Source organism: Rhineura floridana, chromosome 4, assembly GCF_030035675.1.
Source record: "Rhineura floridana isolate rRhiFlo1 chromosome 4, rRhiFlo1.hap2, whole genome shotgun sequence".
NCBI lineage: Eukaryota > Metazoa > Chordata > Lepidosauria > Squamata > Rhineuridae > Rhineura > Rhineura floridana.
The window spans coordinates 134,077,488-134,101,037 of NC_084483.1; the positions used below are offsets into that span (position 1 = coordinate 134,077,488).

The following is a 23,550-nucleotide window of genomic DNA, read 5'->3' on the forward strand; positions in this document are numbered from 1 at the left end:
TTTGCCTTCCATCTCTCAGAGCGGATTAGGGTTGAGTGGAGCAATAGAAATCCTATAATGTTTGGTGTGGTGTTAAATAACACCGGGGGAAGGGGGAGGCAATCTGAATTGGGAGTGTGGTGTATGTGAATTGAGTTTAACCTTTCCCCTAACATCACAGTCAAAATGAAAATTACTTCTCTGCAAGTGGCTGATTGCTGCAGGAAGAAAGCTGCTGTTTGGTCAACAGCTTGGATTGTGCATTGTGATCCTTATCAAGACACACACAAATACCCAGCTGCTATTTAACAAAACAAAAACAAAACAAAACGTTAAATGCTATGACATTTAATGTAATACCTAGTGTAATAATTCTGTAAAACAGATATGTTATACCCATATTGCAGATGGGAAACGAGACTGAGAGTCTTGGGCTTCATCTGTGACTGTGGTGTTTCTATGAAATGTCAGTGTCCTGTGTGCTTCAAGGACTAATTTTCATAAGCTACACACTCATTTGGTAAGGTTACCACATGGCTTTACTTTTGTAATTCCTTCTTGTATGGACTTGCAGCTTCTTTGGTATGTGGAAGTGTGGCTAATTGCAGATATATTTGTGTTACAGCCACTCTCTGATGGGTCATTTTGTGGGCTTTAAGGGCTGGTGCCTTTAGAGTAGTTCAGGGATAACCAACATGGTGCCCTCCATATGTTTTGGGCTACAACTTCCATCAGTCTCAGCAAGCATGACCAATGGTCAGAGTTGATGGAACATCTGGAGAGTACCATGTTGGTTACCTCTGGAGTAGTAAGTAAAGTTAAGATCGCAGTTAGTTTTTAACGTCTTGAACCAAATAGAACCTGATTGTATTTGAAACTTACTTCTGCACAGTTGTCTAGTTTCCTTTTCATCTTTAAAAAGCATCTGAACACCTTTCATTTTCTACATGTTTTCAGGGAACCACTTCTTGTTTCTCTTTAGTATAATTTTCCTTTTAAAAGATTTTGCTATTATATACAATTTTTTACAATTATATATTTTATTGTTTATAAAGTATCTTGGGCACCAGCTGTTTGATGTGCTGTATAAATAAAATTATTCTCATTATTACTAGCAGGTGGCCAGTAAGGGATGGATGCAGACAGCAAGCAGTTTACCATTCTGTCATTTACCTGGGGCAGCTGCTCTTTATTCTGGGCAACCCGCCAAGTGGCAAATTGCATGGCTGAACTGTATGTACAGTTTATTTCAGCAGAATTAGGTAGGTCTTCACCATGCAGTTTGTATCTCAGTCTATCCTGGTATCTTGCTTTGAATAGCTCAGAATCCAGATTGACTGACAGCTAACTGAAGGTGCCTTGGCAGTCTCTGGGTGGGTCATGAAAAAGGTTTTGGATCCAGGACTCCAGGTGTATTGCTCTAGCCATCAAATCTTCAGGCTGCCTGTTACTTCATTTCTTCATTATTTATTTTGTTTGCAATTATATATTCTTAACTTTCTACTGAAATATACTATGATGGCTACCAAATAAATTACAAACAATAAAAACGCATAAAATTACACATAAAAACAAAACAAAATTTACAGGTAAAGTTCAAAGCTGCAACAATTTTTCAGCATAAAGATAAATATTTCTTCTTTTCTCCAGACATACCCAAATAAAATTGTTTTCATTTGCTGCCTAAAAGTCTGTGCATCAATAAAGTACTGTAACTGTTGCATGTTTTATGCATACTAAATATGGGAATAATCAACAATGAAAAGAAACACATACAGCTTTCTTTATACTTGGAAACACACGGGTGGATTTCTGATAATATTGTTTTGTTTATTTGTTTTCAACAATAAAAATACAGATTAAAACAAGATACAATTTAAAATAAAAACAGATAGTATAAACAATGCAGAATATAGAACAGGGTAGGCCCAAAGCCCCAGGTTTTATACTCCCAGGCCACATTTTATGGTGGTAGCTAAATATGTCTTAAAAGAATTCTGAATCTAATAAAAATGTGAAAGTATAAACTGTTAAACTTTTAGAAAATTAGAATGTTTGGATCTCTAGAATTTTTGCCTCAAGTATCCCTGGAGAACTGGGAAGGCATCTTTATATTATAGGATTTTCAGAATAGACAGGGTAGGGATGTCTAGACTTACCTTTCTGTTCCAGACACAGTCAATTACTATACTAGAAAAAGGGGTTCCGGTGATGGAAATAGGCACTTAGCTGTTTGCTTTTTTTTTTTTTTATTCAATGTGTTGAGAACATATACCCCAAACAGATTCAAGAACAAGCATTAGCAACAAAAATACAACCAAGCAACTAAATGTATGAATTAACTGAAATTTAAGGGGAAATGGTTTGATTTTCAAAAACTATGGAAGAAACACTGCTTTTATTGTATTATTTCTCATATTTTAGAATAGCTTTAATTGGTTTTAAAAGCAGTGGTTTGGCCTCTTCATTCTTTATCGAATATATACTTTTAACACTGGCACCTCAGACCAAATTAATTTTAGAAATTGCCCGTTCATTAATTTCACCAGTAAAATGGTTCTGTGCGCGCACAGTCCTGTAGTGCAACTGAGTTCTGGTGGATGCAGTCCTGAGACCATCGATGTGGAAAGGATTTTTTTTACTTGCATGGTTAGCAAGATTGGACGAGTAATATCTAAGACAGTGCAGTGTGTAAAGGTTGAAAGAAGAAAGTAAAATGAATAAATTATAACATGCAGTTTACATCTATCATGGAAACTAAGAATAGGAGTAAACAGCATTAATTAGATGTTTTTCCTGACAAATATGTTTCCAGCCACCCAAAATTACCTTTGTCTGCTTTTTTCAACCCAGAACACTGGTATTATTTTGTGATTTTTGACAATAAAACAGATGTATATATATGTTAAAAAAAGGAAACCCTCATATGGCATTTAGAAAGTGCCAATTGTAGTTACTGTGATTAAGGTCAGGTGTTCACCAGTGGCACTTTAAGAGAGTGGTTTGCTGATCTGTTGATGATTTCTTGATATTTCATCTCAGACTTGAAGGCATAATACCTTCATCAAGGAAAAAGCTACATAGGGCAGATTTTCCTCATGGGCATGTATTAGAACCAAAAATGCTTGCGAATTGTTAACAGAGATATTACGTTTATTCCATCATAGCTTCAAGACTGGATATTAACCTTCCCTCTTGGAATTAATAATCATCCAGTAAGTATAAAACATTAATAGACAGTGTAGTATCCTCTCCTTTTAACTTTTTTTTAAAAAAAGAATTATTAGGCTGCACCTTCTAATTACATTTTCGAATGGAGGAACAGCCCAGGCAGTAGAGGGCTGCCCACAGATGCTAGCCACAGACTTTGGGCTGAGGGAACACAAGGACAGGACAGTTCTCTTTCCCTCAGCCAGCACAAGGAGCTGCTGGATAGGGATGACTCTGGAGAAGCCCTGATTTCTGAGAGGTCAGTGCTAACCTTTCTACTGGCAGGTGGGAAGATCCTTGAGGGGCCATTGTTGCACCTGCTGCTGCCAACTGCTGATAAATAGGAGAAGGGGAAGCATGGATGGGTAGGAGGCATGGAGGTGTTTGGGGCTTAGCATAAACAGCCAAGACATTTTGCTCCTGAAGCGAAGGACAGAAGCTGACTGGAATGCAAGAGAATCTTAGTTCAGTACTGGGAACGGGATGCCATCCCCCACTGCACCTGAGGGCAGCAAGCTAGCTCAGGGAGCTTAAGGCAGGCCATATGGTGTGCATGCATGCACGCACACACACAGCATATTGTACTCCAACACTTGCAAGTGTGTGTCACACACAGTGTCTGCTGACTGAGCTGGCAGCCTCACTTTGTCTAATGGTGAAAAGAATGGAAGAGGTTAGGAGAAGTATGTGTATGTGTGCATGCTCATGAGAGCAATTTTGTGTGTGTGTATGTAGAAATCAGAGAGAGAGAACAGCAACAGATACGCATGTGTGAGAGAGAATGAATGATGGCTCTGTTCTGCCTCCATAGTCAGAGGCAGTATGCTTCTGAATACCAGTTGCTAGAAACTACAGGAGAGGATATATGCGCAATACTGAGAATGTGGATAACAAAACATGTTCATGTTGAGGGCACTTTGCACATGAGAGAGAGCTGGGGGAGTGTTAAGGATTACAGATGAGGCCTGCAAGCAGGTGTGTTTTATCTCTAGCAAATCCTCTGAATCACAATTACCCCATCTTCTCAAGGTAAGGGTTTTTTTGCTTGTAATTGTGGGCGGGACTGACAGAGAGGGATGGCTAGTAGCAGGGCTGACCCCATTATGAGTCAGACCCAAATTTGGAGAGCTCTGGGCATGGTTCATAGTGGTGTGGGGCTTTCTAAACATGGGGAATTTGTATTCTAAACATTCCAAGATTTCCTTCTCCATTACTTCACATTATGCACTTCTGTTCACTGTAGCATAGCTGAATACAATGTGGTGTATTTTATTTGGAATCATGGAGATGAGCTGGCTCTGAAGAAATCAGAATGTGCAGCTAAAAAAATCTGAATGTGGAGATTTGTACTGCAAAAGAAAATGACAGCAAGCAGAAAGGGGTCCTTTGACCAGGCTCTTCTGCTATGTAACTCTACTGCAAAGAAAGAGAGGACAATGCATTGTTTGGGGAATGGGTAGAAATTATGGGGCACGTATTGACCCCTTCCCCCCAGCTCTCTGGAGTACTTTCTCTAAATTTAAGAATGTACTTATTTATAAACCTTATGTATAATATATGTACCATATAGTGTTCAAGGGAAATTTTATTTCAGAGCTTTGAAGGTATCCCTATGTAGCAGAATGATGTGATGGACTGCAGGTAATGATCCAGTCAGTATGTAATTATTTGTTAATTTAACAAAATTACAGACTGACCAGATCATTAGTCTGCAGTCCATCACCTTTAAAAAAAATCATGTTGCAGCTTGGTAAGTTGAATGAAACAAAAATAAATCAAATTATGTTACCACCAAACTATCTCCAGAATGAATGACTAGCTATTTAATTTTTTTTTAGGAGTCTACTTGGAGGTTTCTATTATTGCGTCTTCTCTGTTTTCCTATCTTTCTCTTTAATGCCCCTCCAATGAATCCACAGGAGGTAATTTCTGTACTGCTAAAAACCTTATAGAAGAAATGAAGTCGTTAACAGCTGAAAGAGACCGACTTGAGGGACTTCTCAATGAATGGTTCACGCTGAGTGCCAAAAATGTCCAAAAATTAGAGAGAATGAAAGAAGGTTACAAGAGACTGAAGGAAGAAATGGAGCAAGGGGAGTTTGCCTTTGGTAAGTAGAGCAGTTTGCCAGCTGTTAGGGTGACAGGAGGCTGGCATTTCCTGTGCTGCGTGCCATTCAGTATCCTGCCTGATCTGATGAGCAGCCATCTAATTTATACGACATAAAATAGTTCTTTTGATAGGCAATTCTGGCAGAACATTTGATATATATTAAGCTGAATGTGCTGTCAGCCTCAGTGTTTGTCATTCTTGAGTGGCATTTCCCCCCCTGTTTTATATATGCTGATGATGTAGCATGCTTTAATTTGATTTCTTTTTGGTTCTTTTACTGCATAGGTAGCAGGCTTCACCACAGGAGGCTGACAGTGAGAATGTCTGTGCATTCATAGCTGTTGCATAATTTAATAGTACTCTGCACATAGAATCACACATACTTTAATTTTAATCCATAGAAAATATAAGGTCCCCAAAGTAGTAGGAAGCTCAGCAGGAAAGCTTTCATGTCATTGGGTTTTTATTCTCTAAGCATGTTGGGTAAGGATGTAATCCACAGCATGGGTAATATTTTGAAAGCAATGTCTTTATCTACATGAAATATTACATTGCATTTAGTGAGTTTAGAGAACAGAATTATCCTGAAAATGTAAACACTGTAGAAGATTTTTAAAAAACCTGTAAGCATATTGAAAGTAGAAAAATATTTCATGTTTTTACTTGGATTAGCAGAACTTAGTTTAAATGGATGTGTTTTGCCCAAAGGCTGAGTTTTGCCAAGTCTCCCATACCAGAATAGGTAAACTGAGAGGCAAGCAATCTGGCTGAGGTAGCTGAAAGTAGGCACAACTGAAGCAACCAAGGGTAGGCTGAGGTAGTCAGAATCAAAGGGGGTAAAGAGCTAGTCACTGGGCCAAACTACCCTTGATGTTTATCATGTAGTTTTCCCTTGAGTTCAAGCTTTTTCTTTCACCAGTTGCCAACATGAGGAGCCTGTTCCAGATTGGAATCCTGGTGTGGGTGTGGTGGTCTTTAAACCTTCCCCCCCCCAAGGCCCTGATATAGATCCACCTCTCTGCAACTGCAGTTTGCATTGGGGAAAAAGGTCCCATTGGAATTGCAGTGGGAAGCAAAGGGTTAAAGTCCCCTATTCCCCCCCCCATAGTTCCCATCCAAGGTGGGCCCCTTGAACTGGCAATTTGTGAAAGAAAAAACTTTCACTTAAAAGCAAACTATGTGATCAATGTCATGTGTAGGTTGTCCCATATATGTGTAAAAGTTAAGGCTTTGATAGCTACGTGCCTATCAGCAGAACTGTTGCATTGGTCTGACATCATCTGATGTTGTGTGTCAGAGCCAGGGTGACAAACTTTTTCAGGCCGAGGGCTTTGTTAACCCATGGTCAATCCCCTGAGGGCTGAATCATAAAAGTGGTGTGGGCAATTTAATTATTTTTTTAAAAGACATCTTATGGAGGTCATAAAAATCCTTTGGTATCACAGCAAGGCAGTCCTGAAGACACAACTGTTTAGACAAGCATGTCCCTGATTTCCTGACTTGAAACCTCTGCTTTGTTGTTTTAACTGTTTTTATTGTGATGCTTTCAGGTAGCTTGAGGTCTTGAAATGGCATGGAGTTTAACATTCGTCTCTACTTTCATACTTTCTAGAATATGGTTGGTTGTGTGAGGAAAGGATGGTTTTCTATGAAGTTTACTGAGTTGCTTCCAAGGTGGCTGGACAGCAGTTTTATTGACTGCTAAAGAGATGTAAAGTGACTGTTCTCTTGGTTATATGTGTGTATACTAGGGAGGTGCTAGAATTCCGCCCAATTCTGATTTGGTACAGAATTTTCCATTAATTAGCTTATTCTCAATTGCTGAGGATCAGATTTTAATGTAGTGAATTTCCACGGCTGTTTTAACAACAGATCCACCTCTAAAACATTGATTGTAAGAATAATAATTTATCAATATTTCTTTTTAAAATATCGATATTTCCTTCAGTATTTTTTCTGAGTGAAAAGAAAACATGGAGTGGCAAAAGCAGCGGCTAGCAGATACAGAATAAACACAAATTGATGCTAGCCTGTTTGGTTGATGGAATGCTTTCAAATTGGCACTGGCCAACAGATCCCATCCCTAGCGTATGTACAGCCAGTCTTCTCCTCTTGCTGCTCTCTTTTATATAAATGATGTGTGTGCGTGCACACATACAATTTGTACATAGACTGTCCTCTTGGCTTGTGTGTGTATATTGTACAGCCAGTCTCCACCTCCTCCTCCTCTTCTTGCTCTATAATAAGTGGGTGCACGCGCATATCTACACATTTTCCTTCAAAATACGTGAAGTAAAATATCTATAGAAGAAGAAATTAAAAGACATGCTTTCTGTTCTGGTAGAGAAACATATTTTAAAAAAGTAAAGATACTGAAACATTGATCCACTGTTTTAATAGGGATCTTTCAGACTATAACATGGAAATTAGTTGGGTTTGCAAATATGTGTCTGATCTTTGATGGCTGTATTCCTGTTGCTAGGTAGTTTCTGTAAAAGAAAAATAATGTTCTGTAACATTTTCCTGAGAGTACTCTTTTCAGATTTGTCCTCATTGTTTTGAGAGTGTACCTCCAACTGAACTTCCAAACTGCTCTTTTATGAATTAAGAATACAGTTTGGGGAATTGGTATGAGATAATTTTTTTCCTAGAGGAAACAACCACACACTAGCCCATTTTCACCTATAAAAGCTGTGTAGTACTGCATTCACAAACTGTGTTTTGAAATCAGGGGAATTTATGAAACTATTTTGGGGTTTCACCTTCTAAGAGGAGAAAAACTTAACACATTTTGGGTGACTGCATGCAAGCCGGTTTGGATCGTATCCACTCTTTGCTTGAACTGAAGTCTCATTATACTTTGTTGGATAGGGTGTAAACAAATTACAGAACACTGCAGTATGTGTTAAACATTTTTGTGTGCATGTGAATATGAACCTCGAATTGTGATTTTCAGACAGTGACTGCAGAGAGTATGTTTTCCTGAATAAAAAAGCCCAGTGGAGCACAAATTGCTCCAAGCAGTATAAATAATTAAAATGTGTGATTTCCTCTCTCTTTCTCCCTCTGCCCCTATACGTTTACTTCGTGAGTCATCTACAGCATGTCTCTCTTAGGTCATGGTAATTTGTTTAGGTCTGATTACATTTTTTTTAAAAAAACTATTTACAATATTGTAATGTTATATTAATTAACTGCTCTTGTGCTCAGGTCCTGCGTTTGGGCTTTCCATAGGCATTTGGGTGGCCAAAGTGAGAACAGGATATTAGACTAGATGGGCCATTGGCCTGATCTAGCAGTTGTCCATATTTTCTTATGATGTTTTTATTCTGTTTGTTTTTTTAAACAAAAAATCGTTTATGAAAGGCTTTTTATTTTTAAAGAAAAAAAATCAAAGGAATTTAGTTGAAGGGCCAATTTTTGGTTAATAAGGTTTGTAATCATTTTGTTAATTCACCAGTTTATCATAGGGTGGTGGAGCTGTGAGGATTTGTTACAGCTTCATAGGGAATATTTATGCAGCATATTCTAAGTGTTCCATGTGCTTAATTTACATGGTTATAATCTGTACAAAACCTGTATGATAAGTCAGTGTTATCCCCATTTGCAATTACTCTATTTCGGTTGACTGACAGTGGTTTGTCTATTGTTGTCTCGTGAACGTATACTAGCTTTACAGCGGTTACATTCTTTTATTAGGGCTGGAGAGCCTACAACCATCCAGATGTTATTGGACTTCTATTTGCATTGGCCAACAACACCTGAAGGGCCACAGGTTCTCCATTCCTGCCATACACTAAACAAGGTATTGGAATATTTTTTATTCTAATACTATGGTTCATATACTGAATTTTTTTTCAAGCAGGTTGTGACTGAAAACCAGTGAGTAATTTTGAGCTCTGGGACAATGTACTGATCACCATTGGCTAAAGTCTTTGGTAGCATATATATAGACTGCAATCCTATACCTAGTGTCCTGCGAATAAGCTCCATTGACCTTAAAGGGACTTACTTTTAAGTAGTCATTTATAGGATTGTGCAGTTAGGCTGAATCCTATATAAACTTACATATGTGTAAGTCCTACTGAATGCAGTTTGACTTCTAAATAAACATGCATTGGATTATCTGTTAAGATTATTTATTTTATTGATTTACAAGATTTATTCAATGCCTTTCTAGAAGACCAGGAATTGAATCAGAGGTCACCAAACCTTTTGGACTAGAGGGCACATAATCAAATTTTGAGAGTGCTGGGGCAACAGTCATAAAATTGGTGCCTTGGGAGCTGGGCATAACACAACACTAGAGAGTAGTCATGGTGAAGCTTTTCCCATAATTGTGTTTCCATATGAGAAAAGGCTTGACCTGCTGAATTTCTGTCAGCCCTACAGCTGTTAAAAGCACAAGAACCCTGTTTCCCCCCAATGCCAACTCTAAACGAAAGTCTAGGCTGCTGTCTTTTACCCACTTAGCTGGAAGTAAGCCCATTAAAGACAGAGACTTACTTCTGAGTAGACATGTATACCATTGTACTGTAAGTTATTTATACAGTGTGTTCTTAATGAGTGCTGACATACCTAAGCCTTATTAGATCTGCTCCTGTCACTGGAGGCTCAGGTAGCCTCGGTGGCACGGAATGCGTTCTACCAGCTTCGGCTGGTAGCCCAACTACGACCCTATCTGGACAGGGAGAGCCTCGCCACAGTTATCCATGCTCTGGTAACCTCTAGATTGGACTACTGTAATGCACTCTACGTTGGGTTACCTTTGAAGACGGTTCGGAAACTTCAGCTGGTGCAGAATGCTGCAGCCAGAGTTCTTACTTGGACTAAAAAATCTGACCATATAACACCTGTCCTGGCCCAACTGCACTGGCTACCAATATGTTTCCGGACCAGATTCAAAGCGTTGGTTCTTACCTATAAAGCCCTTAACGGCATCGGACCACAATACCTGGTGGAACGCCTCTCCCGCTATGTACCTACCTGTTCGCTACGCTCGACGTCGAAGGCCCTTCTCCGGGTTCCAACTCACAGGGAGGCCCGGAGAGCAATAACTAGATCTAGGGCCTTCTCAGTGGTGGCCCCCAAATTATGAAATGCCCTCCCTGACGAGATACGCCTGGCGCCTTCTTTGTTATCTTTTCAGCGCCAGGTAAAGACCTACCTCTTTGCCCAGGCATTTTAATCTTAATTTTAATTGTAATCTTATTTTAATCTTTGTCTTCACCTTGCTTTTAAAATGTTTTTATAGTTGTATTGTACCCTCATTCACCTGTATTTTAATGTGGTTTTATTCTGTTGTACACCGCCCTGAGAGCTTGTCGCTAAAGGGCGGTCTAAAAGTACAATAAATAAATAAAATAAAATAAATAAGCCTCTTTGCAAAGTTTTCACATTTGCGTTTTGAGGGGAGGGGGATACTTTAACATTCACCCACACATTGGGTAGTATATTTGCAGAAAAAAACTTCCAGGCGCTACCTGATCTCAGGCCAACCCAGCACAGGAAAGATGCATCCTTGAGGAAGGGGAAACTATGGAGATTCCAAGAATTAGGGGGAAAAAGACACAAGCAGGAATAGTGCACCAAAAGGAAGAAGAAAACCACAGCTGTTTAGGACCCCAGGGATTCCTGTTGCTGGTGTCACACACTTAACTACAGATCCAACTTCACTCTTGGGCTAATAACACTGATAGGCAGGAGCAGCAGGGCCACTCATTTTACAGAAATTGTTTAGAAAGGTTCCTGCACATTTTGTTCGATAGGTTTCTTTCTATTTCTATCTGGTGTGGATGTGGCCAGGGACAGCGTTGGTTTAAATTTGGGTGGGAGGCTACATATGCCTGCTGTAAAATAAAATGGTGGGGGAAACCCTGAAAAAGAATGATACTGTTCACAGTGTTTTCCTTTTGGAAAGGAAAGGGGCTTCCCCTCTGTCCGGTGCCTGCCCACCCAAACTCCTCCCCTCCCTGGCCCACCCCCAGGTCTGTTTCACCTATCCTAAGCATGATTGCACAGGAGTAAATCCCACTGAAGTAAAAAAGCATGCAAATGATCAAACCTGCTCTCCCCTTTCTTTCACCCCTCCCTTCCCTTCCCCTCCCCATCCCCTCCCCCCTCCCTCTCCTCCTCCCCCTTGGTCAGTTTTACCTAAGCATGATCGCACAGGAGTAAATCCCATTGAACTCAGCAAGCATGCAAATGATCAAACCTGCCTCTCATCACCCCCCTTTTGCCCCTTCCCTCCCCCTTCCTTTACCCCTCCCCCTCCCCTTCCAATCCCCTCCTTCCCCCTTCTTCTGTTCCCCTCTCCACCCCTTCCCTCAACATATGCTCAGAGGCACATGTTACCAAATTTTTCCAAGCTACACAGGAAGTGGATTGGACTGTGAAAGACCAACCCAAATGGTGTTTGCATTTTGACCAATTTGTAGGGCAGCCCAATATCTCAGAGAGGAGGTCAGGTCTCCTGCTCCTCTGGTGCATTCACTATAGCTGCCCAATTTCCCTGCTTTTTAAAGTTGGATAGAAATATCTGTTGGCTATAGGTACGTTCTTAAACCGCAGGGTTTTTTGCCTATTAGTGAATTAGAAATTGCCTATTAGAAATTATTGCCAGATACGTCAATTTATTTATTTAACAAAATTTGCATATCACTTGACTGTAGATAAACTCTCTTCAGTGGTTTTACAAAGAATATAAAATATACATTAAAATTATCAATAAGAATCAAAGTTAAAAACAAATTTATAAAAAAGCAAAATGAATAAAATCAACAATTAAAAGTATACATTCTAAGCTAAAATTACAGATTAAAATACACATCAGCTTTACATGTCTGGGTAGGCTTGCCTCAACAGAAAAGTTATTAGCAGGCATCAAAATATACAGTGAACATGCCTGCCTGATGTCAATAGGCAGGGAGTTCTAAAGTGTAGGAGCTGTCACACTAAAAGATTGGTTCCTTACAAGTGCATAATGAACATTATGTGGCCTTTAAATGTGCTAGTTCCACAGTTCAAAGTGGCTGAGTGGGCATATATGGGTAACAAGATCCTTCAAGTAAACTGCTTCCAAGCTGTTAAGGGCTTTATATATTAATAGTAATACTTTGATCTTGGCCCAGTAACAAATGGACAGCTAGTGCAGATCTCACTGTTATATGCAGGCAAGGTTTCATTCCTGTCGGTAACCGTGCTGCAGCATTCTGTACTAACTCCAGTTTCCAGACCAAGCCCAAGGGAAGTCCTGCAATTTAGCTGAAAAATTGCCTTTAAGTCTATTTTATCTGTTTTTGTAAATTTGGCTCTGGTTACTTCAACAAAAGCTAGAGCTGTAAATCTACAGAAGCAGATTTAATGGACTCAACTGCACTTTTCTACAGTGAATATGTAATATTTTGTCCAGACTCCTGGCTTAAGTGAACTATTAATTTGCAACCAGAGCCGGATCATCTATTTAAACCAGGTGTGGGGAACCTTTGGTCCTCCAGATGTTGCTGAACTACACTCCCATCAGCCCCAGTGTAATGCCTGGGGTAAGTGCTGTATGAAGGTGTAGACACACACTATGGGCTTGCTGAATAACAAAGAACACTTTACTTGGCATGCTTCATGTTACATATCTCTAGTATCACTAGCACCAACTAGTGACAGTAGCTGTAATTGCATCTACTTTACAACTAACAAACACAATATATTACATTCCCCTTCTTTTCTTTAAGCTGATCAATTCTTATGTTTTAACCCTGTTTAACCTGTTGCATAATCATTCTAAATCTTTGACTCTAATTTCTGTCTAGAATATCTCTTTTGCTGTTCTGCATTAGTTGTCTTGTAATCCTCCTTACTTTTGCTGTTGTTCGTGGAGTCTTGCTTCTCCACCTTTTCTTTTTCTTTTGAGCCTTCCTTGTGTTCTATTTCTGGCTGTAGTGGGTTTTCTGTATTTTCTTGGATGGTTTCTTGCATTTCATGTTCTTCCTGACTTACCCTGTGTAAATGTTTTCTGTTCTTTCTATACTCTTTCCCATCTTCTGAGTGTACAATGTATGATATGGGTGTTTCAGCTGTCTCTTTTACCACTGTTGGTGTCCAATATCCTTTTTGTTGTAGCATTGCTGAGCATCCTGTGTGTAATGGTTGTAGGTGTTTTTCCCCAAGTCATAATATGTCTTTTGATTTTCTCTTGTCTTATTCTGTTTCTGATCTCTGTACTTTCCCCCCTACTATTAGTTGCTTGTGTGTTGTTGGTAGTTTGGACCTGAGCCTTATGCTCATGAATAGCTGTGCAAGCAAGGCTTCCCCTACTATGGGTATATTTCTGTAATTTAATAAGCTGAGATACACATCTTGATGACTCTGCTGTGCTTGTCTGAGCATATTTTGAATGATTTGCATGTATTTTTCAGCTAGTCCATTTGCTTACAGGAAGTATGGACTGGTATGTGTGTGTTTGAATCTCCATTCTTTAGCAAATGCTGCAAATTCTACTGAGCTGTACAGAGGCCCATTGTCTGAGACAAGCTCCTCACATATGCCATGTCGTGCCAGGAAAGAGTTCAAGTTTATGATTGTGCTTGCCATGGTGTCTTTTAACTAAAAGAGCTGGATATTCTGTTATAGTAGTCCATGATGAGCAGATAGTTCTTCTGTCCCAAAGTGGAGAAAATCTGTTCCCAACTTTTGCTCACAAGAAAAAGAAAAAGTGGAGAAGCAAGTTGGATGCTCACTTATTATCATTGGCTCCCCAGGATTTGATTTCTGGTATTCCAACGTGTGAAACATTTTGTAACCATGCCCTCTATTTGTGAACTCATGCCTGGCCAATATAGTACATATTTGGTTCTTTTTTTGCACAACACAGTTCCAAAATGCCCCATGTGTTTCTACGACATGCTCTGTATTAATTTACGTGGAGTTATTATTCTTTCTCCTTTGAATTTTAGCCCCTTTTCAGTAGTTAGGTCTTTCTTAATAGTCCAGTATTCAGTTATTTCCTTAGGGACCTTTATTTTCTTCTCTGGCTATCCTCCTTTTATGCTGTTTTTGTGTTTCTGCATGTTTTCATCCTTTTTTATTTCCTCTCTAATTTAATCTAGTATTTTATCTGCAGCTGGAAAATTCTTTATTAGTTGTATGTACTTGTTCTTTGAGATCTGTTTCCTCCCGAGTGGTGTTGTCCTAGTTAAAGTGTCAGCTACAAATCACCAGGAACAGATGGCATACCAATAGAGTTGCTACAAGCTACTGAGACTGAATCTGTCCAGATTTTGACAAAAATTTGTCAAGAAATATGGAAAATTAAACAATGGCCCACAGACTGGAAGCGTTCAATATATATCCCAATTCCAAAGAAAGGGGATCCCAGGGAATGCAGTAATTATCGAACTATTGCCTTAATATCCCATGCAAGTAAAGTAATGCTCAAGATTCTACAACAAAGGCTCTTACTGTATATGGAGCGAGAAATGCCAGATGTCCAAGCTGGATTTAGAAAGAGAAGAGGCACCAGAGATACATATCACAAACATACGTTGCATAATGGAACGGAGCAAGGAAGTTCAGAGGAAAATCACCCTGTGCTTTATAGATTACAGCAAAGCCTTTGACTGTGTAGATCATGAAAAACTATGGAATGCTTTAAAAGAAATGGGGGTGCCACAGCATCTGATTGTCCTGATGCGCAACCTATACTCTGGACAAGAGGCTACTGTAAGAACAGAATATGGAGAAACCGATTGGTTCCCAATCGGAAAGGGTGTGAAACGGGGTGTATTTTATCACCCTATTTGTTTAATCTGTATGCAGAACATATCATATGTAAAGCGGGATTGGACCAAGATGAAGGAGGTGTGAAAATTGGAGGGAGAAATATCAATAATTTAAGATATGCAGACGATACCATATTATTAGCAGAAACCAGTAATGATTTGAAATGAATGCTGATGAAAGTTAAAGAGGAAAGCACAAAAGCAGGACTACAGCTGAACATCAAAAAGACTAAAGTAATGACAACAGAAGATTTGTGTAACTTTAAAGTTGACAATGAGGACATTGAACTTGTAAAGGATTATCAATATTTTGGTACAGCCATTAACCAAAACAGAGACAATAGTCAAGAAATCAGAAGAAGGCTAGGACTGAGGAGGGCAGCTATGAGAGAACTAGAAAAGGTCCTCAAATGCAAAGATGTATCACTGAATACCAAAGTCAGGATCATTCAGACCATGGTATTCCCGATTTCAATGTATGGATGTGAAAGTTGGACAGTGAAAAAAGTGGGTAAGAGAAAAATCAACTCATTTGAAATGTGGTGTTGGAGGAGAGCTTTGCGCATACCATGGACTGCGAAAAAGACAAATAATTGGGTGTTAGAACAAATTAAACCAGAACTGTCACTAGAAGCTAAAATGATGAAACTGAGGTTATCATACTTGGGACACATAATGAGAAGACACGATTCCCTAGAAAAGACCATAATGCTTGGAAAAACAGAAGGAAGTAGAAAAAGAGGAAGGCCAAAAAAGAGATGGGTTGATTCCATAAAGGAAGCCACAGACCTGAACTTACAAGATCTGAACAGGGTAGTTCATGCAGATGCTCTTGGAGGTCACTGATTCATAGGGTCACCATGAGTAGTGGTCGACTTGAAGGCACATAACAACAACTACAACTAGTATTTCTTGCCCGGTCTGTACTTGATCTTCAGATCATACTTTAGTAACTGCAAGATCATTCTTTGTAGCCTGGCTGGAGCTCTCCAGTGGTTTGTGATCACTTTCTATGGTTACAGGTCTGCCATCAATGTATTGGAGAAACTTTTCGCAGCCCACAACTATGGCAAGTAGTTCTTTCTCTATTTGTTCATAGTTCTTCTATGTGGCTAACATTCAGTGTGATGCATATGCCACCAGCTTTCCATCCTGTACCAGGACTGCTCCTACTTCATGCTAAGATGCATCCACTTGTGCTGTGACCTCCTTATTTGCATTGACGTATTGTAGTAGTGCTGCATTTGTGATGGGTTTCTTTATCTGCATCAGCTTCGACGGGGTGAAAGCTGGGCCATAAACTCATTAGTCGGCAGCTGGCTGGGTTGTAAATCTGCCAAGGCCAGGAAGATAATGGAGAAGAGACGAGGGAAGATCAGAGGAGTCTTTCCAAGTGCACATACCGAGCCAGTGTCCAAGAAGCGAAGTCAAGGGGGAATTCCAGGTCCAGTTAGCCAAGAGATCAGTTCAAGGGTCTGGGTTCTGGAATCTGGGTCTAGCATGGAGGTAACAACCAACGTTGTAGTCAGCAGCCCACTGAAGTCAAGAACTGCCTTTTAAATCCCACTCCCTAATACAGGTGCAGGTAATCAACCCTCCGGCTCCCAAGAGCTTGCTGTCTTAAATGGCAGACCAGTGGCATTGTTGGATTACTCATTGGCGTCTTTGCTCCGCAGCGGAGAGGGGAGCCTCCTGTTCACTCTCTGAATCCAACTGAGGGGTTTCAGCTGTGTCCTGAACACTCTCCAGCTGAGGGAGAGCTGGAGCTGCATCCTTGGAGATTCTGCTTGTTCCTTCTCCTGGGTCTGCTGCTGGTGCCCTCCAGTCTTCCTCCTCTTCCTCCTCTGAGGACTCATCCGAAGGGGGCATGACAGCCTGCTGATATACAGGCTCATAGCTGTCATCCCATGTCCATGTTGCATTCTTTTTCAGCAGTTCTCTCAGTGGCGCTGATGTTTGTACTAGTCCAGGTGAGAACTTTGCTAAACATTTAAACATGCCCATCACTGTTTCTAACTCCACCTTGTTGTGAGGACTTTCTATTTGCTGCACTTCTGCAATCTTCTCTGGAACTGGTTTTATGCCATCTTTAGTTAGTAGATGTCTAAAATATGATACACTATCCACTCCAATTTTCATCTTGTGTGAGTTGAGCTTTAGGTTCCTCTCTCTATATCTTTCCAGTAATGCTGTGAGATTGTCATGCTCTTTGTGTGTGGCCCCATAGATTAATATTATGACTTTACCCCCCTGCAGTCCCTCAAGAATCTCATGTGCCTTCTTCTGGACGATCTGCTGAGCAGATGAAATCTCAAATGGCACCCTAGTGAACCCACATCTTCTCAATGGTGAGTCGAATGTGGTTATTAGTCTGCTTTCCTCATCAGGTTGTAGCTACTAGTAGTCTGATTGTGCAACCAGCATACTAAATAATTTCACCTTGGAGAGAACATAAGAACAGCCTGCTGAATCAGGCTAGTGGCCCATCTAGTCCAGCATCCTGTTCTCACAGTGGCTAACCAGATCCCGCATGCAGGATCTGAGTGCAACACCACTCTCCTCTCCTGAGGCTTCTGGTTTTCAGAAGCATACTGCCTTTGACTATGGAGGCAGAGCACAGCCAGCATGGCTAGTAGCCATTGATATACTTATCTTCCATGAATTTATCTAATCTTTAAAAGCCCTCCAAGTTAGTGGCCATCACTGCCTCTTGTGGGAGCGTGAAGAAGTACTTCCTTTTGTTTGTCCTGAATCTTCCAACATTCAGCTTCATTGAATGTCCATATGTTCCAATGTTATGGGAGAAGGAGAAAAACTCTCCTTTTTTACCACATAAAATTCCAACTTATGCATATTGCTGTGGTGTTCATTCTAGTATGCATCTCTCAACTACTTTTAATGGGTGTCCTCCATATCCAGTTAGAGCTGGGAGTCTTTTTGTTTCCAGCTCTGTCTCTTTTGCTTACATATCCCAGAATATGTGTGTTGATATACAGTTAACTTGTGCACCCGTGTCTGTCTTAAATTCTAAATTCTTTATATAGAGAATCATTATTTTTTCATATGCTTCATTTGGTTATTTGTCTCCAAATGTGACTGTTGCTAAGAAGAGTTGCTCTAAGTCATTTTGTGTTTTTGCATTATCCTCACTCTCCTGTGTCATATGTTTATCCTCTTCTGCTTGGCATCTTTTACTTTGCACGTTTTGATAAAAATGTTTTTTCTTTTTGCAAGAATTGAATATTTTGCCCCATGCATGACACTATTACTCTCTGCTGACTGTTTTCACACCCTTGACATTGTCCTATTTTGCTCCTCTGTGCTTTGTATATATTTTTGGGTTTTGCACTTTGCATAGTCTTTTGTTTGCTATGTGCATTTTTTAAAAAAACTGTGTGCACTTGCCCAGATCTGTTTTGCAAGATCTTCATGTGTGTTCTGGTGCTTTCATAAGATTGTGCAGTCTTCAGTGCAAGTTCTAAAGTTAGATTGCCTTGCTGCAATAATTTCTACTGTGTATCTTTGGAGTTTGACCCCATCAAGATCCTGTCTTTATCATATCATCTGCATCACAAAATGCTTAGTCTTTTGCTGTTGGACATAGCTGTGCTACCCATTCATCTGTGGATTCTGCTTGTCCTAGCCTCTTTTCTTAAAAACCTTTCTTTGCACTAAGACATTTTTACAAGTGCAACATGTTTCAAACTTTGCAAACAATATTTCAGATTTCATTTTATCCTCGGGGGATAACTGGTCACTGGCAATCCATGATCTGCAAATATTCTTGCTGGTTTGGGCTGTGGATATCAGAAACTGTAAAAATCAGTTCCATAATTTCTCTTCATTGAGACCAATTTTCTGCCAAATTCCCAGAGTCAAAATCCAAGGGCTGTACTTCCCTTGTGCTTGAGTCCATTCTTTTTGGTGGTTCTGCTGAGTCCTGTTCTTTATTATGACACCATATAGTGCCTGAGTGCTGTATGATGAGGACTAGACACACTCTCTGGGCTTGCTGAGTAACAAAGAACATTTTACTTGGTTTGGTTCATGTTATATAGATCTAGTATCACTAGCACCAACTAGTGACAGTAACTGTAATTGCAGTCACTTTGTTATATACCTTCAAGTCGATTACAATTTATAGTAATCCTATGAATCAGCAACCTCCATAGCATCTGTCATAAACCACTCCGTTCAGATCTTGTAAGTTCAGGTCTGTGGCTTCTTTTATAGAATCAATCCATCTATTGTTTGGTGTTCCTCTTTTTCTACTCCCTTCTGTTTTCCCCAGCATTATTGTCTTTTCTAGTGAATCCTGTCTTCTCATTATGTGTCCAAACTATGATAACCTCAGTTTCATCATTTTAGCTTCTAGTGACAGTTCTGGTTTAATTTGTTCTAACACCCAATTATTTGTCTTTTTTGCAGTCCGTGGTATCCGCAAAGCTCTCCTCCAACACTACATTTCAAATGAGTTGATTTTTCTCTTATCCGCCTTTTTCACTGTCCAACTTTCAGATCCATATGTAGAGATTGGGAACACCATGGTCTGAATGATCCTGACTTTAGTGTTCAGTGATGCATCTTTGCATTTGAGGACCTTTTCTAGTTCTCTCATGGCTGTCCTCCCCAATCCTAGCCATCTTCTGATTTCTTGACTATTGTCTCCATTTTGGTTAATGACTGTGCCAAGGTATTGATAATCCTTGACAAGTTCAATGTCCTCATTGTCAACTTTAAAGTTACATAAATCTTCTGTTGTCATTACTTTAGTCTTTTTGATGTTCAGCTGTAGTCCTGCTTTTGTGCCTTCCTCTTTAACTTTCATCATCATTCGTTTCAAATCATTACTGGTTTCTGCTAGTAGTATGGTATCGTCTGCATATCTTAAATTATTGACATTTCTCGCTCCAATTTTCACACCTCCTTCATCTTGGTCCAATCCCGCTTTCTGTGTGATATGTTCTGCATATAGATTAAACAAGTAAGCTGATAAAATACACCCGTGTCTCCTACCCTTTACGATGGGGAACCAATCGATTTCTCCATATTCTGTTCTTACAGTAGCCTCTTGTCCAGAGTATAGGTTGTGCATCAGGACAATCAGATGCTGTGGCACCCCCATTTCTTTTAAAGCATTCCATAGTTTTTCATGATCTACACAGTCAAAGGCCTTGCTGTTGCTTTACAATAAACAAATACAATATATTACACCCAGCAAACATGGCCAGAGATGATGAGATTTGTAGTTCAGCAACATCTGGAGGGCCCCACTCCTGGTTTAGAAATATGAAGGCCTGGAAAAAACCTAGAAACTATCCGGAAAAAATAGTTTTTGTAGTTTGTTTTTCCTGTCTCTCTCTCCCCTGCCCCCCGATTTTTCAGAAAAACAACAACAAGGCTTTGGGAATAAAAGGGGGGAAATGGTCTTCCCTTTTTTCCAGTTCTTTTTTCTGGGCCTTCACATCTCTAACCTGGTTTAAACTGTATTTACATGGTACACTGTCTAGATCACGAGTAGCCAACATGATGCCGTCCAGATGTTGTTGGGCTGCAACTTTCATCATCCCTGCCCATTGGTTCTGCTGTCTGGGGCTGATGAGAGGTGGAGTTCAACCACATCTGGAGGACAACTCATTGGCTATGGCTGTTCTTGATCAGTAAAAAGATCTAGAATTCTGGAGATGATTAAGCGCTGAGTATATCAAGACCAACATTTAGTAATAAATTGTGACACAATCAACTATGTTGCCTTTTAGCAGCTTTAGGCAGTTGATAAAATCTCTAAAATAATAAAGCTTATTATGAGTGCCAAATAGATGTAATAGCATCTGAATATGCCATCAAATTTTTCCACAATATTTGCATGTGGCCAATTTGGATTACTGTATGTTTGCATACTGTGAGATTAGCACATTTAAAAGGATCAAGACAGGGAAGAGTGGTATGTAATTGCTAACCTTTCGTAACTGTTAATATTTGACAAGTTTAGAGACATCTTGGAAAATGAAAATGTAATGGACCATGAAACAGAGGCAACTGTGTTAATTCCAGCCCAAACTGCAATCATAGAGGTTTCCTATAAATTCCAGTACTTTGCACTTAATATTAAGAATATTGGGATAAATGAGTAATTTGGACTGGTGAAGCTATAATTTAATATACTTTTGTTTTGTTTTGTTTAGTTTTGTATCCACAAATGAACTTTTTAAAGACTTTCATTTAAGTCTCATGAAAATCTCAGTGCTTTAAGAGGCAAAGATATCAAATATGAAAAGAGACCCATTTAAATTTCCAGTCTTCTTTCAACATTCTCAGTTTTTCTTATCAGGGTTTGAGTTTTGCTTCAGTTGATTCTGAAGCCAGAAAACTCCAAACATTGATTAATTGTTTCAGTCAAGTACATCAGTGTGGGAACTGGTGTTTCAAGAAAACAAAGAGAACATCCTCTGTGTACAGAAGCAGTGACCCAGTTCACACGTAATGTTAAGCCAAGCCAGTGTCTCCCTGCTATATCTAATGATGCAAGCTAAAGGTTCCATAGACAAGATCAAATACCAGCAGTGAGACAAATAAGGCCTGCCATTGGTATTTGCTCTTGAAAAGAAAGCCGGACAAGGTTCCATTTACACAACCCTTAGATGTGGGGGGTTCTTCTTCTTCTGACCAATCAGTTTGAACCAAAATTTGCCAAGATGCTATATAGAAAATGTCAGTGGTGAATAAGCCAAAAGCAGGTCTGGATCAGGGACCTTTCTACCTGAAATGAACCCAACTTGATCTGAATGAATGATCAAAGGAAGAATTATTCATAGACTTGCTGTCAAAACTGTTGGCAGGACCTATCAGGACTAATTAATAAATTTAGTTTTTGGCATGATCAATAAAGATGATCTTTACCTAGTTTTAACAAAAACAGAAATAGGATCCTACATAGGACTAGGCAATTGATTGTTATTGTTAGAGATAGTTCATCTGTCTGTACAGTGGAAAATGTGGCTTTTGAATCTCTTTTTTATTATGTAAGGGATTAGCATGCAGATCCAATCTCTGTATTTTGATAGTAAGTTTATCATAGTCTTTTTGAATAATTATAAGAAATAAATTGAAGGTTATATTAAATATGGAGCAAATTACCAAAAATATTAGCATCACAAATATTATGCAAGGAGGAATAGAGATTTTTAATGTTTTAAATGTCAAAATTAGGTGTTTAAGCTAAGAAAATCAAGAATGAGATAAGACTAAAAAGTTTAACCAGTCACCAGAAATAGCAAGGAGTGACAATTGGCTGTGCGTAGATCATCAGACTGGAGGAAGGGGGTGCACATAACTATTTTTCCTCACATGAGTTTTGGCAGTTATTTCATGGTAGAAGCATGTGTGAAATGGTGTGTTACAAATAGATTCATCATGTATCTATCTGCCTTTCCATCACGTTTCACATCTGAAAGTTGTTCATGTGGGTAAAATTCTTCAGAATACATGCACCAAACATTGTAGAACCATGTCAGTGTAGTGGATATGTTGAATTTACAATTTAGGTCAATGAGCAATGGGCCACTTTCTCTAAGGCTGCATACGCATCATACATTTAAAGCTCAGTGAAAGCACCCCCCCCCAAAAAAAAGAATCTTGGGAAATGTTAAGGGTGCTGAGAATTGTACTTCTGTGAGGGGGAATCTACAGTTCCCTGAGTTCTTCAGGGGGGGGAAATGTGCTTTCATTGTGCTTCAACACACCTCCTTACCCTGGCCTTTGACATCTGAAATGGATATATTTAGGACCCATCCTATTTTGTGATTTTAGTTTGTTTTAAATTGTTTTAATGCTGTATTTTAAAAGTATTGTAACCCACCTTTGGGTGAAGGGCAGGTAATAAATGATGACGATGATGATTTAAATGTCTGGTGTGTATGCAGCCTTGATAAGATTCTGCCATACATACTCAATGGGAATGAGTCTACAGGAACACTAGGAATCAAAGAGATTATATTTCCGTGTCACGGAATACTGCTGCAAGTCTTCCATTGTAACCCATCTTTGTAAACTGGGAAAGATGAGGTGAAGGGGATCACTTAAGGCAGATTCAGGCTATAGTGAGGTCCCAAGGCTCCACTGCATTTTTGATGTTATTGGGAGGAAAATAAAGCCTTAAAGTATCACAGTTTTAGAATGGATGTGTTAAAATAATATAAATTTCAGTTGTCCAGAAGACACCCTCCAAATTCATGGTTTTCAACAGGAGAGTTGCCTCTCACTACTTTAAAATGACTGCACATAAATGTATGAGTAAGACAGACAGGGTTGTCTGCTTTTCTATTGTTGATGCCTTACTTACTGTTACTTAGATAGAAGGAAGCAGAAGTCAAGGGAAGAGATTTAATCACATAATAATCAGGGAATTTTAAATGGGACACATCATTAGCATGTTAATGAGTTTTCTCTCTTGTTGCCAGCTGCCATGTATAAAAGGTT

At 39.4% G+C, this 23,550-nt stretch overlaps 1 protein-coding gene across 1 annotated transcript in view; it reads left to right on the forward strand.

Annotated features, from left to right (window-relative positions):
* DISC1 (DISC1 scaffold protein) overlaps window positions 1-23,550 on the forward strand; it is a 289,457-nt gene that overhangs the window by 123,990 nt on the left and 141,917 nt on the right. Inside the window, 1 exon segment of the mRNA XM_061624495.1 lies at window positions 5,109-5,297. Within this exon segment, the coding sequence (XP_061480479.1) occupies window positions 5,109-5,297 (189 nt within the window).